General features: G+C 36.0%; 1 protein-coding gene across 12 annotated transcripts in view; it reads right to left on the reverse strand.

The window, feature by feature from the left end:
* Mctp1 (multiple C2 and transmembrane domain containing 1) overlaps positions 1 to 14,634 on the reverse strand; it is a 588,499-nt gene that overhangs the window by 157,435 nt on the left and 416,430 nt on the right. For all 12 annotated transcript variants that reach the window (XM_052743710.1, XM_052743711.1, XM_052743708.1 and 9 more), the window contains 4 exons: positions 3,051 to 3,153; positions 1,219 to 1,321; positions 754 to 855; positions 299 to 373 (listed from right to left, as the gene is read on the reverse strand). In XM_052743710.1, the coding sequence (XP_052599670.1) occupies positions 299 to 373; positions 754 to 855; positions 1,219 to 1,321; positions 3,051 to 3,153 (383 nt within the window). The remainder of the gene's footprint in view (positions 1 to 298; positions 374 to 753; positions 856 to 1,218; positions 1,322 to 3,050; positions 3,154 to 14,634) is intronic.

A 14,634-nucleotide genomic window follows, 5' to 3' on the forward strand; every position in this document is an offset into this window, starting at 1 on the left:
AGTTTACGTTCCAAATGACCATTCTCTGGTTAGTGCATAAGCACATGTCCATAGCATCCCTTCTCCTTTCTTACCACCCCCATTTAATTTGTTATTTTGGTTTTGCCTTTGCTTGATCTTTTTAAGAAAGGAAGAGAGGAAAAGAAAGGAGAAAAAAGAGCCATTTTCAATATGTAGGTGATCAAAATTTGCAAGGACGTCCCCCCTCCAGACCTCCAAGGTTTATTTGAATTTACCCCGATGTTTTACAGAGCCAATCAGTTCTTCCCAGAGGGATTAATCTTTCTTTGTTTTTTACCTGTTTGGAGAGCCTGTTCTCCTCTTCAATGTACTTCTGTTCTTTGGGAATTAATGTTCGTAAGCTGGCTTTCACCTATACATCAACATATGTGTCTGTTATGGGTTCATATATTAAAACTGTTTACAAGTTTTGCATGCAGTTCCATTTGCAATATAATTTCTAAAGTTTCAAAGTCCTGGCTGCTGTGCTCATAAAATATAAATGTATACAGTTGCATATGCATGCGTGTCCCTCTCTCAGGCAGGCAGGCAGGCAGGCAGGCAGCAGCCAAGCACACGGCGGCGGCAGCGCCACTGTAGCAGAAAGTGTGGGTGTGCCAGAAGCATATTCTCCAGGATACATCAAGGTTTAGAGAAAATGAGGAATGACAGAAATTCTCTACAAATCAGGAACAAAAGCTTTCATGAAACTGAACTCTTTAGCAGTACAAAAAAGCCAAAGTTAAGACTTACAGCATTAAAAATCACATCTATTTCAAGACAGATGACCCCCTTTGTGGGCCCTGTCAGCTGCTTGTTTTTCAAGACGTAGGCTTTCTGTTCACCATTTTGAATCTGCGGGAAAAGGACATGACAGCCGTCTGTCTTGCGGTCTCCACTGAATACACTCCCCCAGTGACCTTTGACCCCCAGCTGCTGAAACTGACAGAGAACCCAAAACAACTGTGGCAATTCTGACAAGTACCTGTTCATTACCAGGATCAAGTCTGTCAAGAAAAATTAACTATCATGGGATTCAACATGGCCGTGCATTGAGTATGTTAAAATTTTTAGTGTTCTTATTACAGAGCCGGGTTGAGAAATGACAGACATAGAGCTGAGGGTTTTTTTTCTTTCTTTCTTTTTTTTTTTTTTTTTTTTTTTTTTTACCTTGAGCAAAAGCAACACAGAACAGTGTGCCAGGTGAATAAAACTTACAGACAGCAACGGTATAGCAACTCTGCCCAGAAAGTCGGCGCTCCGGTCACGGTCTTCATCATAAACTGTCACTTCCAAGACTGAATGGATGTCTTTAATGTTGCTGCGTAATAAACATACCCAAGGAAAAAAGACTCCATCAGTATGGAGCAGAGCTAGATTGGTTCCGAATTCTTTATAGTACTAACTGGTTTGCTGTATCTTTATTTTTACATGTATTATTTTCAGGCAGACATACACGTATGAGGTAGAGCGGAAGCTGACAATTTTTCGTAATGTATCTAAAATGACAACAGCAAGGGTCATTTCATATGGAACTTTGAAGACTACTATGACTTTCAGTTACATTATTTAATGACATATCATTTTTGATCTGGATATGCAAAGAATAAATTACTGGAAAAATCACTAAGTACTGCTGGTGGTCTTTAGGTTCCTCTGCCTCTTCTCGTTATAACAATAAATCATACAATCACATAACTCCTACGTAAAACATCACAAGTTTGCTATCAAAAGGAGTCACAATGGATTTTTGAACTCTTATTCTTTTTACTACACTATGACATGTCTATTTTTTAACGTCTTACTAATGCACTTACTGTTTCTGTTAGGTTTGTAGCAAACAGAGAAAACAGAATAGAGAAAATATAGCATTTATAAGTATAGTACTATCCTTGGATTTAGAAAAAATGTTATATTCCAGCAAGTTCCAAAGACAACACATGATAATAAAAGACTGTGTGAGTTCTTCATATTTTTATTTCAAGAAAAGTAAGTCTCAATTGTTGACAGCATTTATTTTTCAATCAAATTGTTTACCAAGAAAATATGAATTAAGAGAAAACAAAAAAGAATATATTCATTACTGACACACCATAACTGCACGTGAAAAGAGGCTTTACCAGGGTACAATCAATTAATCGCTTTGATAATAATCAAACCTATTCATTCAATTATGCATTCTAGAGAAAACACTCTCCATGGCCCTCTTAGGAGTGCAAGCCTCCTGACTAGGCTTTCATCTCATAAAAATGTGGAATTCCTTAAAAATAAATTGGTCAGATAATTAAAGCTGATTAGTTACTGGCTCTTAAGCAGAGGCATTATAAGGAATTAATGAGGAATTTAGCACTTTTTTATGTACAAGAAATAAAACCATGTTAGAAAACTGTTAAGTACTTCTGTTTTGAGAGTTTTCCTTTGTGGAGTCCATTCTCTACAGCCCAGTTTTTAAAAGGGGACTTGTAGACTACTAGAGTGTGGCATGCACAGCTTTTACAGTGCACAGTGGAAAAGATTTACAAACTTTTTAAAACAAAAGGAAAATTAACTCAAAGGTTGTTTTGAGACCTAGGACAATGCTTAATGTCCTTATTGTGGTAAAATGAAACAAGCCAAAATCAGCATCTGCCAAACCCGACTGGACTGTTTGCTGATTTCAGTGACGGAACAAACAGTGCTTTGTCCTTCTGGGTGTCTGTGTGATTGGGAAGAATTTCAATAGAAAGTACAAAAGGAAGAAGCAGGATGCAGATTCAGTGACAGGGAGCAAACCCTTCATCAGGCCAGATAAAAAGCACAGTGAAAAAAAATCCAGTGAATACACAGAAAAAGAACATACCCCTTTCCCAAGTTTCACTCCTGAGAAGGTAGGGGGTTTGGAAATCCAAAGTTAGCAAAGGCAGAGCAGATGCATTGCACTGTGAACTGGAGTACACAAGCACACACACACACACACACACACACACACACACACACACACACACAGTCCCAAGGTGAACTATATTTTCACACCAGTTTCAAAATGAGCACAAAGTGATTGTTGTACTTACAATGTGAACACTTTGTTCCACTCAGGATTGAGGTTTTTGTAGACAGTGTGTGTTAGCAGCCTATCATTGTTCAGTTCCACTACACAAAATGGATCACTTTTACCTACGGGAGATTTGGGGAGAATGTTTTTAACATATATAGTATCTGTAGTGATGGCATCATGATCATATCCTTTGTGATCACAATCTTCCCCTAAACAATTTTATAATAAACAAGTGAAAAAGCTTACAAATTAAAAACAAATTCATCAGAACAGATGTAACTGGATATTAGCAATTGCTATGATTTGTGACAATTTAGAACTTGAGACCAAAGTATATAGCTTGACTTATGACCTGATGTAATTTTTAACAAAAATAATACTACAGCTGTGATGAGAAAGTGCAGTGTGCCCACCCTCTCGTGTTCATTGGTTCTATTATGACTGTTTGAACTAATCAATCACTTTAATCTTGTAGATACTTTTCAATTTACCTAATCCACTAGTAACTCATCACAGGGACTTTCAAATAAGTTTATTGTGAGAAAATGGCTATATTGAGGAATAACACCACTACAATCTGACTAAAGTTGAGTTACTTTCCCCTGAGATATCTATGGGATTCACAAACAGATAAAGTAAATTAGAGCCTATGAGTTTGAACAAGTCTGCTGTTGGGAACTTAAGATCAACAGGCAAAGTCTGCATGCTAAAGAGTGGCACCTCTGTTTCTTAATGTTCACTGGAAAGAAAGGACCTGGAAGTTATCTATCCATAGGGACTTCGCTCTGTCATATGCAAATCATCCTTTCCATAGTTACATTTTGGGATGTCTCACTTTCTTTGTCATATCATGTCTCATTTTATAAGAACTCACAAAGTCAGAGGCTCTGTGAGAACAGCATGAATGGTATTGGTGCAGTGTGTAATTTGTTTGATACCTTATACAAATGACAATGGGATCAATATTTAGACAAAGCTGGCCAGAGGTCATATCTTTTAAACTACAATATTGATTTAGACTACATAAGAGGTTAATGTGCATATTATTAACTTTAATGATAAAGAACAGTTGTTTTAAATGCATTGTGAATTGTAGCTACAGTAGTTTACACTTGTGGAAACTTAAATATCATCTGAGATTTTCAATTACATTTTAATGGGAAGGAATTTATTAGCTATCAGTGACAGAGAAGCTCTGTATTCTCTGTATTCTCACACAGGAGTGTATTTATTTGTCATTGGATGATACTTGAATGAGCAGTACAAGCTTTAACTCACCTTTAATTTATTAATTTTATATTGAAAAAGATTTAGTGTGCATGTGTTAATTCAGTAGTCTTACATAACCCAATATAATTGCACAATTTAAAACATTATGGTAGCTTCCTCAATTTTTGGTCTTGAGGATTCTTCTCAGCAAAGACTAGAGAGCTGGTCATTTCTAATGTCTGGTGACAAGTTGACCACATGCTTTGCCCTCTCTGTCCAGTTTTAAAGATTCTGATTCCTACCTTCACTCTCATTTCCAACTCCTGCACACCACAAAAGGAAGTGTTGACAATATCTTGTTCATTAAAACACAGTGTAATTGGTTTCACTTGGGACTTTAATAACTTAATTTTCTTTCATAGAATTTTGATACCAGCATACAAAGGCAGGCACAAATAGCTTTTGGAAAATATTTATATGCAAACCTCTAGGCAAGATTTTCTCCAATAATAATGCCACATCTCAATCATCAGCATGTTACAGACAAGGAAAAGTTTCATAATTTTGAAAAATCTTCATTGCTTTATCACAACAAATATTGTATATGCTAGAGAGATAGCAATGTACAAAACAATTAAAATGATCCCTGTGCTCATGGATTTTAGATGAAGAAGATGACTACATTCCAGTGTCTTTCAAGTGATAAATGCAATGATGGAATTTAATGATGGAAAATGCGATGTGGAGAGCTTGTGTGCACAGAATCTTCAAGAGACTGAAGAACATGTCTTGCTGGGGGGAAAATGACATAGAGACAAAGTAATGAAAGACGTAACAGAGTGTGCTGTAGTTTTCCTGGAGGAACAGACCCTGAAAAGGCCAGAGAAGTGGCTGTGTCTGGTTTGCTAGCAATATCCAGGGAGTCTGAACGACTGAGGAAATGGATTGGGAACATGTGTACCTGGTTATAGGGGGGATAAGGAAAGCAGTGGGCCTCCGAAAAAACGTGGCTCTCACTCTTGCAGGACAGCACGCTTTGACCTGATGGCTATCTGAAGAGTAAGGTGGAGAGGGCAATGGGACACTGAGGAGACCAGTGGTAGCCAGCCGAATAATCCAGATAGTAAAAGGTGACTGGATTCTGTGACTCTTTTGAAAGTAGAAGCATCATAATTTCACCAGTGCCAATACTGAACACTCTAATATGTCTCCCATTACCAGCAGCTGGAAAGCAGTTAACTGAACTTAGCTCAGCCACATTTTAGGTGGGATTGTGGGTAGAAAAAGCAGTTAGTAACGAGCCTTATTTCTAGTCTCTTTATCTTTAGAATCTGGCAAAGATGAGAGAAGAAAGTTTGTTTAAATAACTACAGGCACTGAGGAGCACTGAGAGTGGGAGGAACAGTCCTCCCCAAGGAAGAGCACACCAACTGGATGTCCAACACCAAATGATCAGCCCTAAAGACATACAGCTGAGGAAGATTATGCAGACTGAGTAGGTTATATGTAGGAATATATGTATGTAATAATAATTAATGAAAAAAGAGGCCATGAATTTGAAAGAGAGCTGATGGGTATACCAGAGGGTTGGGAGAAAGGAAAGGGAAAAAAGATGTAATTATATTATAACCTCAAAGAATGAAGTAATAAAAATAGATAAAAACAAAGCTTATTGAATTATTATTCATTTTTTTCCTAAAATGGTATCTTTTTGTAGTATAAGAAATTGATGCAATATCAAGTCTTTGAAGACTATTCATTTTCACTAACTTAGAAAGGACCCCTCTGATGCAGTGATCGAGGGCAATCTCAAACTACCCTCAGCAGCAACAGCAACATTCCATATCAAATTCCATCAGTTCAGAACAGAGCATATGTTAGAGTTTCACTCTTAAAGAAGCAGCTGTAAGCAGAGTGCTGGCTTGATGCCTTGTTGCTTGAAAACACTGGCTTTTCCATTCCTTCCTTTTTCAGGCTTGATTATTTGCCACATAGGCAAGCAGAAACACTTAGAGGTAAACCAAATCATTAGTCATCTATTAATTATTCACTGCTTTCATCTTTTATCATTCCATTTTGACTCTGTAATATGTTTTTCTGCTTTCAGAGAGCACCAGAGTGGGTGGCCTCTGAGATGGAGTACTGATGCTCAGTAGGCAGACAATATTCTGCAAAGTGCATGTTTTTCAATACCACGTGGCTAGAAGTGTGAGAAATGAAGGCAGTAGCCAATGTTGAAGTGTATTTTTACTTCTTGTAATTTTTTACTAACCAGAAATCTTAATGTATAGATTATATACTCTATTATATTCTTTTTACTTTTGTTCTGAGCCCAAGGCAGACCTGTGGCATACCAATAGTCTCTTCTTTAACTTCTATTATTTTGGTGACAAAAATACCTATCTCTTCCCTTAGAAATGTAACAAACTGAAGAATTTGGAATTGATGGAAGACAGAAATTGTAGTCGTGCTGTGTGGTAGACACGGTGTTAATTGTTTTAACTGCAGTGACAGCTAGAAGAGAATCCTGCTTTCCTTGAGAACATGGCAATTTCCAATGTTGACAATTTTCTAAAGAGAAATGGGAATGCCTTCTGAAGCATTCATTACTTATTGAGTGCCTCCTCTGCCCACCCCAGAATTATAAGTATGATTAAGATATAGTGGAGCTCTCAAGGCATGCACAATTTAGTAGACATGATAGACATGTAAATACATAATTATTATGCAGGACTGCAAGTACTGTAATAAAGGGAAGTGAAGAGTGCGAAGGGAGCACTGAGAAGAAAGCACGTGGTTTCACAATCCTGAGACAGGAACAGGAAGAGGAAGCCGAGTTTTTCCCAGTGGAGTGGACTCTTGTGATCTGTGATGATTGGACATCCTTGTCACCAGCTTTCTTAAAAATGAAGAACCACCACAAAAAGTGCACTTTATAACAATTTGTAATCAGGCATATCTCATTTAAATCGACTCACATATATCTTTGATAAGTCTCTGAAATAAAAACCTACAAATGAATAACATAACTCATAAAACAGACACTTTAAACCAGTATGCTTGGCTACTTGTCTATAATCTAGTTAAATACCAAAAGCCATTTCTTTTCCTACAGAGTTTTAATAAGAAAAAGAATCTCCCAAGTGAATTAAAACTAGAGACTCTTTTAACCCTTATCATAAAGCTAAATTGGCAACAGACTTCAAAGCATATATTCCATCACTTCATTCTTCTTTTCATAAATCCATTTTACAATAAAAAAGAGATATCAGGATTGACTCAGTAGGCATCTTTTCTGGGAATCTTCAACACTACACCATGAATTAACAGAGTGAGTTCAATGGCTAATTTTCACCCTTGCCCTTACCCTCCAGGGTCACAACTTGACATACTGCTGAAGAACTGTGGGAAAGTTTGCACCATACACTCTTCAATTGCTGTCTGTTTTGTGGCAAGTTGTGACTTCAGTTTGTTAAAACTAGTAGTTTGAGTATTAAAGTCACTGAATGATACTGAAAGATATTCTTGCTCCCAGAGCACAGCATTAATCCTGATCCATCAGTGGTGGGCTTTGTCCAGGGTCATTTTACTGCTGACAAGAGGCATAGTTTGCTAGATGTAGTGTGTCACGAAAAATGTGAGGGTGGGGAGGACCTAGTGACCACCTCTTTGTTGTCATGTCTTTGAAAAAAACAGAAGGCTTTTAGTAGCATAGAAAGCAATTCATGCCCATGGGGAAGGAGCTTTTATTTGGAGCCTACCTTGCATTTATTAAACACTTTGGTTTAATTTCCTCAGTTGCCACAGTTTGCAATGACTATATTTTAATCTTAAAAAAAATTATAATCAAGGTTGCCATCTGTCCTTTCTACAAACTTGAATTTCAATCATGACATATAACAATGTCATAGCTGAGGGAATTCCATAGGGTCATTAGAACAAAAAGCAATGTGTGTTGAGATTTCTTCCAATCTTTTTCTTACCAACGGAAATGGAGCTTTGGCTGTAGGCTTTCTCATCAACTGGCCTAAACATATTTTAAGCATCAGATTGGTAGAATTATATTAACTGACACTCTTTAGCAGGTCCCTACTGGGTTTTAGTCCAGAACTGAGTAATAATAATAATAGTTTCTCTTTTCTCTCTAAGTTATGAAGCAGGCAGGTTTCATTGTGGTAAAGAAACTGACACTCCAGAGTCATGCTGTCAACCTATTAGACCTAATACACTTTTCATTCCTACTGATAATTTTATAATGCTCTTTTTCCTATCCTCAAATAAAATAAAAGTGTAGAAACTTAACTATTAAAAAAGAGGAATAAAAACAATTTTGTTCACAATAAAAACTGTACCTGGAACTACTAAAAAAATATTTATTGAATGTCTACTATGTTCCAGCACATATGACAAGGAAGAAGATGTTCTTTGTCTTCTTAATTTAATTGTCTAAGGGGTGTGGCAAGGAGGGTAAATATTGAACATAAGTAGGATGTATGATGGGCTAAAGAGTGACACCAGTTAGTGAAGAAGACACAGTTTACAGATTCAATTCAGTGTTGTAGGAAGACTCTGAAGATGAGGTTTGGGTGAAGAATTGGAAGAAATGGAGCCTAGCCAAGTGAGTATGTGAGAAAAGTGGCCTTGAAAGTTGAAGTGGCTAGAACAAAAGCATGGTGAACTCTGAGTCTCTGTCATGGTTAATACAAGATGTCAAAGAAGTAAGGACAGCAGCCATGAACAGGCTGCCCATCACCGATCTTCAGAGTGCACTTATGTAAATGGAGGCCATTGCAAAGCTTGATTAAATTGTGTGTTTCAAGATGCAACCTGAGTAAACATGATATAAGACATGACACAATCTCCATCATAGAAGCTTGTCTAATCCTTTGTAGGACTTTAGCATTTTCAGCTCCAAGCTACAAACATTAAAAGTATTGCCCCAAATTTGTTTCAAATAAAATTACCTCAAAAATAATCTGAATACTCAAGGGACAATATACCTTTTGTATCATTTGAGAATAATGGTCCTTCAGTAACATTTCTTACATATTTTGGTCATAAGAATTTTTCAAAACTATTGAAGATCTCAAAAGTTTTTACTGTATGGCATAACCACTAAAATTACCATTTTAGAAATATAGAAAGAGACCATGAAGTATTATTAATTCAATGTTAGTGACAATGATAAACCTATGTGATATAAAGATGAGAGTGATTGAACATTAATATAGACTTTAGAAACTTGTATTGTGTGCTTATGGGAGAAAATAGGAAAAAGCTGAGTGACATATTAGCATTATTATAGAAATAGTTTTGACTTCATACTTTTCTGAAAGCATGTTGGGTATTCAAGAGATTCCTGGGCTACACTTGAGACAAAACTCAGAGCAGTGGACATCTATACTGTGCAGCTCTTAACTTTTTTTTTTTATTCTCCCTTGTAATTGAGAACTAGATGCATAAGAATATCATAGGACTTCATGTAACTAGATGTATTATTGAATCCTAAATTGAAGCATTTTGATAGACTCCAGAAGTTGGAATTTATAATCAAAGAATAACAAGGGGAACATGACAATTGAGAGATGGGAACACAAAGAAAAGGAAGACTATGGATCTATAAAAAGAGGAAAGCCCACAGAAAATCATTCATGAATACTTACAAGCTTACATTGCATGGAAACCTTCATTTTAAATTCATTTTGATATAACATTATATGCATGATGTTTATTTTACAAGCATAGATTCAAATAAGTTATTTCATCTATAATAAGCATAAAATACATTAAACTCTTTGTGGCAACCTTCTTAAATATTTCAGGACCTCACGTACTTATTTAGACCCTCCTGCAAAAAAGCATTTCAAATTAGCTTCCTATAAGTAAATTACTTAGCTAAAGAGACCTTTATAATGAAGGAAAACCTTTTAGACTTAACAAATTTATATAGTATTAGGATGTTAAAGAAACTCAGTCAAGGAAAACATGAAGACTGTCACTGTCAAGTCTCTGAGTTAGAATGATGTTTTCCATTTTTCTGCTTAATATCTCATTTGGGATTGTTATTCACCTTGTTACTACTACCTCAGAATCTGATGGTTTTGAAAGACACCTTAAGGAACAGTCACAAATCTCATACAGGTAACCAGGGGGTCATTCAGACTCTGCCTCAATAGTTCCAATGGTAGGGAAATTTTTTCCCTCACTGGAATTTCTGATTCATTTTTGGAATTGTAATTTTTGGAAAATGTTTATTTATATTGAGAATAAAATTATATATCTTTGACTCATTTTTAATTTTCCTTCTGTAGCAATTTTAAAATTCAGTTAAAGTGATAGGTAGAAAATAAAGGCACAGCCTCTGTCAGCCAGTATGTGCTAAAGGTACACAGCCTGGCCTCCTGCGTGGGGTACCATGGTTGGGCGTCCATTCTACCCATCTTGCAGATTCTTTTCCTGTACTGCACTGAGGCCATGAAGCCCAGAATGATATTTCCAGGCCTGCTTGCAGCTAGGGAGGTGTGTGTGTGTGTGTGTGTGTGTGTGTGTGTGTGTGTGTGTGTGTGTGTGATTTATGTTGTGTGAATCAGGTGTACATGCCTACGATTTGCTACCAGAATTAAGTTAACTGTGAGCACGTCATTTTGTTGTTGAAGACGACAGGTATGAATGAGCTGTACAAACTGTTTTTATTGGTTTCTTCTTAAGTTGCTGGTGTGGTAGGAGAAACTACTTCTCACTCTTCCATGGACATTAATGCTAATCTCTGCAGAATGAAAACAGAGTCCATGTTCTTAGATCCCTTCTGCCCACAAAGATTCTATAACTCTCTTAATGTTCTAAATTAAATCACTTTCTGATTAAATTTTGCTTATATTATAAATCCTATTTTATTTTTATGGGTTTGCTGTGTGTGTGAACATGTTTACCTCAGTGTCTGTGTTTCTTGTGCTTTTTCTTTTTTTTTTCTGTCTGTTTGTTTGCTTTGCCCTATTCAGGTTTGCTTGTTTTTATCTATATTATTATTATTATCATTATTATAGATGCCGGTTTGTTTTCTAATGAGAGACTGAGAAAGAATGGGAGAAGTTGAGGGAACCATAATCAGAATACACTGTATGAAAAAATATGTTTTAAATTTTTTAATTTTAAAAAATTAATTTGCTAGAAGGAAGAAGGTTCTTTGGACATGAATCTTGGCCACTACTTTTTTTTTTTTTTTTTTTTTTTTGCTAGTTCCTATCTATACCTTCCCTGGGACAGAGCTTTGAACCATAAAACAATGACACACAGCTCTTCAGTGTCTCCCTTCTGCAGAGTAGTGATCAAGTTGTTTTAAAATAAGGACCCAGATCTGTGTGGCTGCTCTTGTGTGTGTGTGTGTGTGTGTATGTGTGTGTGTGTGTGTGTGTGTGTGTGTGTATGTGCATGTGCATGTGTGTGAATTAGCTAATCTTTCAGTCTTTCTACTCTTCAGTTTTCTAAATTGTAAAAACTGGGGTAACAATAGTTTTTAATCATGTTATTATGAGATTAATTCTGATAATCCTTGTGTAAAATCCAAAGTTATATCTTACATGACAGAGGCTCAAAAATGTTAGTTATTATTACTGTTATTAGTATCATCATCCTGAATCTATTTTCAATTGACATCATTATAAATACCAAGATTAAAACATATTTCAGTTGAAAATGCGTTATAACCAGCCTATCAATGTTCTTGGTGAATAGCTTTGACAGGAAAACATAATTCTCAACATTTGACTTTCATTCATGATAACAAGGCTAATGTATGTATAATTCACTTTCATATTGCTTAAACTCATCTCTAAACCTAAAGTATTTTCTGTGTTTTTTACCATTAAAGCAAAACATCCCTATTTTTAACCCATGTAAGGCCTTAGATTTATATATTGATATTTATTTTATTGAATAAACTCTTATTTCAGTCTGTAAACACACACACACATATATACATATACAGAAAGACATATAAAATGTTTATGATATTTTTGCATCCATATTTTAGTCTCGTATAAATGAATCAACTTATCCTCTTGTTTGATAAGCAAGCAGTCAATTTTATTGTCAAAGCTATTAGTAAATAAACAGTTTGGACCAAAGACAGAGCCATGGATCCCTTATTAGGTATCTCCATTGACATCAATCTTTAAATCACTCTTGGCTTGACTGCTCAGTGATTTAGGATTCTAACTATAGGATTATACAGCCCAAATATTTCTATAGTAAATGGTTCTCTCTTTCCCCCCTCAGAAACCTACATAAAATCAGATCTTCTCGGCAGCATTTCTTAGATCCATTGTTCTAAGAAGTGACTGTCTTATTTATATAACTATATCTTAGTCTAACAAAATATAAAAGATAGTTTAATTTAAAATGATTGCAACACCTTAAAACGCCTTCAGCACAGAGGGAACCCTAAGGCTGGTTTTACAAGCCACACCAGCAGTTTTCTATTGCTTTACCCAAAGGATCATTTTGTAATCTTGGATCCACAGAACCTGATTAATTATTTTATAGTATTTCTCTGTCCCTCATTTCCTATTGATAGGGGGGCAACCACTTTCTCAGCCCATAGTCCTTCACCTCTAGAGCATATCAAACCCAATTATTAGTCTCTTTGTCATCCTACCTATTCTTCCAGAGCAGAATCTCCTAACCATGTGACCTGCATATGAATCACACACGATTTCTATAATTCCACTTGAAACACTGGTTCAGATTCAAACTACACCAGCATTTGTACTAAATTGTGACTTTCATTTATGTCCTAACATATATTGATAAGAATGGCTTGGTTTTAAAAAAGAATACCTTTCCATTTCTGCAATTAGAGCATGATTTTTTAAATGTAATACTAAAGGAAGGAAGTTTTATGTCTAGGTCAGACACTGACCCAGGAAGGACAAGCTGCTGCTGGTCTGTGGTGCTCTTTGCTGCTCAGTCTCGGGTGCAGCAAAGATTAGAAGAACATCAATGCAATTATCACATGTGAGTTTGTATGTAAGACTGTTTTCTAAACCGGGCATATTATCATGACAAAAATGCCAAGCTTTGATGCTTTATGAATTGGATAAAATGTTTTATCAAAGTATACTGCTAAAAATGATCTTCTGCAGTGTATCAGAAAGCAAATGATGACGTTAACTTATGTCATGGGAATAAAGCATGGAAACAAAAGTTTAATTTTTGTTAATATTTATTTTTTGTTTACATTGGGAATACCTTCAGTTTCTCCTTTAACTGTAAAATTATTTTACTCTGTTCTTTTATCTGGTTCATTCAGTGGAATGATATACATATTAAAGGCTGTATATTTTCTATTCTACCATTGTAGATTTTAACCAATGATCATAAAATGTAAGTCTATGCTTGCTGGACACTCTCAGTATTATTATATACCATAACAGCAACTGCAGGTACATGCTACTACAGTTTAAACTGCTACCATCCCACAGAAGAAAGAACGTCGCCACGCCTTTCTACATGACAACAGGAGTTTGAAAGACATTTGATGCAGTAACTACATACATTTTGTATGATTTGCTAAAAGAACCCACAAGTTATTTTATAAAGACAGTATATTATTTAAGGATAGTCTAGAATATATATATATACACACACACACACAAACACACACACACACACACATACACACACACACACACACACACACACACACACATATATATATATATATATATATATATATGCATGATACTATTTCTCCAACTTTCTATGATACTTTGCCGGAACTGACTTGCTTTCTTCTCTATAGCTGCCTTTTCATTTTCTTTTTCTGAATAGACCCATAATGTCCAGGGAAAATATCAAGAATAATAAATCCCAATCTCTGTGTAAAATATACCTTCATGACACACTCAAGCTGGAAATCACAGGAACCAATAAAAATGCAGGCAGCCTACTGATAATGAGGTCAGAAATACAAATAAATTTACTTTTAATGAAGACTGGAGGCACAGTAATCAAAGTGTTAAAATTCATTTCATGCATATCTCATTTGCTTCTTAGCTGATATTTACCACGCAATTCTGTGAGAAAGTAGAGGCCTAAGATGCTCCAGATAAATGGCTCAATTAATTGTACAGAGGTAGACCTCTTTGAGCCGAGCCAGAGCTGTGAGCTCTTTATTAAAAGCACTATTCTGTAGCCCCTAACCTTGTTCCTTGACTCCTCTCTGGTTTCCAATTTAAACAAGTCCCCATGCGGCCTGCTCTAAAGGGCTTTGTCTCCCTGTCATTGTTAAGAGCGCTGAGGCATCCTGGAAGTGTGAAATCAGACCTCATGAGTTGAACGGTTCCCCAGGGAACGCCGGACTGCGCAGAAGGTCAAAGTCATGGGCCGGACCA

The sequence above is a fragment of the Peromyscus californicus genome, unplaced genomic scaffold (assembly GCF_007827085.1).
Source record: "Peromyscus californicus insignis strain IS unplaced genomic scaffold, ASM782708v3 Scaffold_18__1_contigs__length_77618521, whole genome shotgun sequence".
Classification (NCBI taxonomy): Eukaryota; Metazoa; Chordata; class Mammalia; order Rodentia; family Cricetidae; genus Peromyscus; species Peromyscus californicus.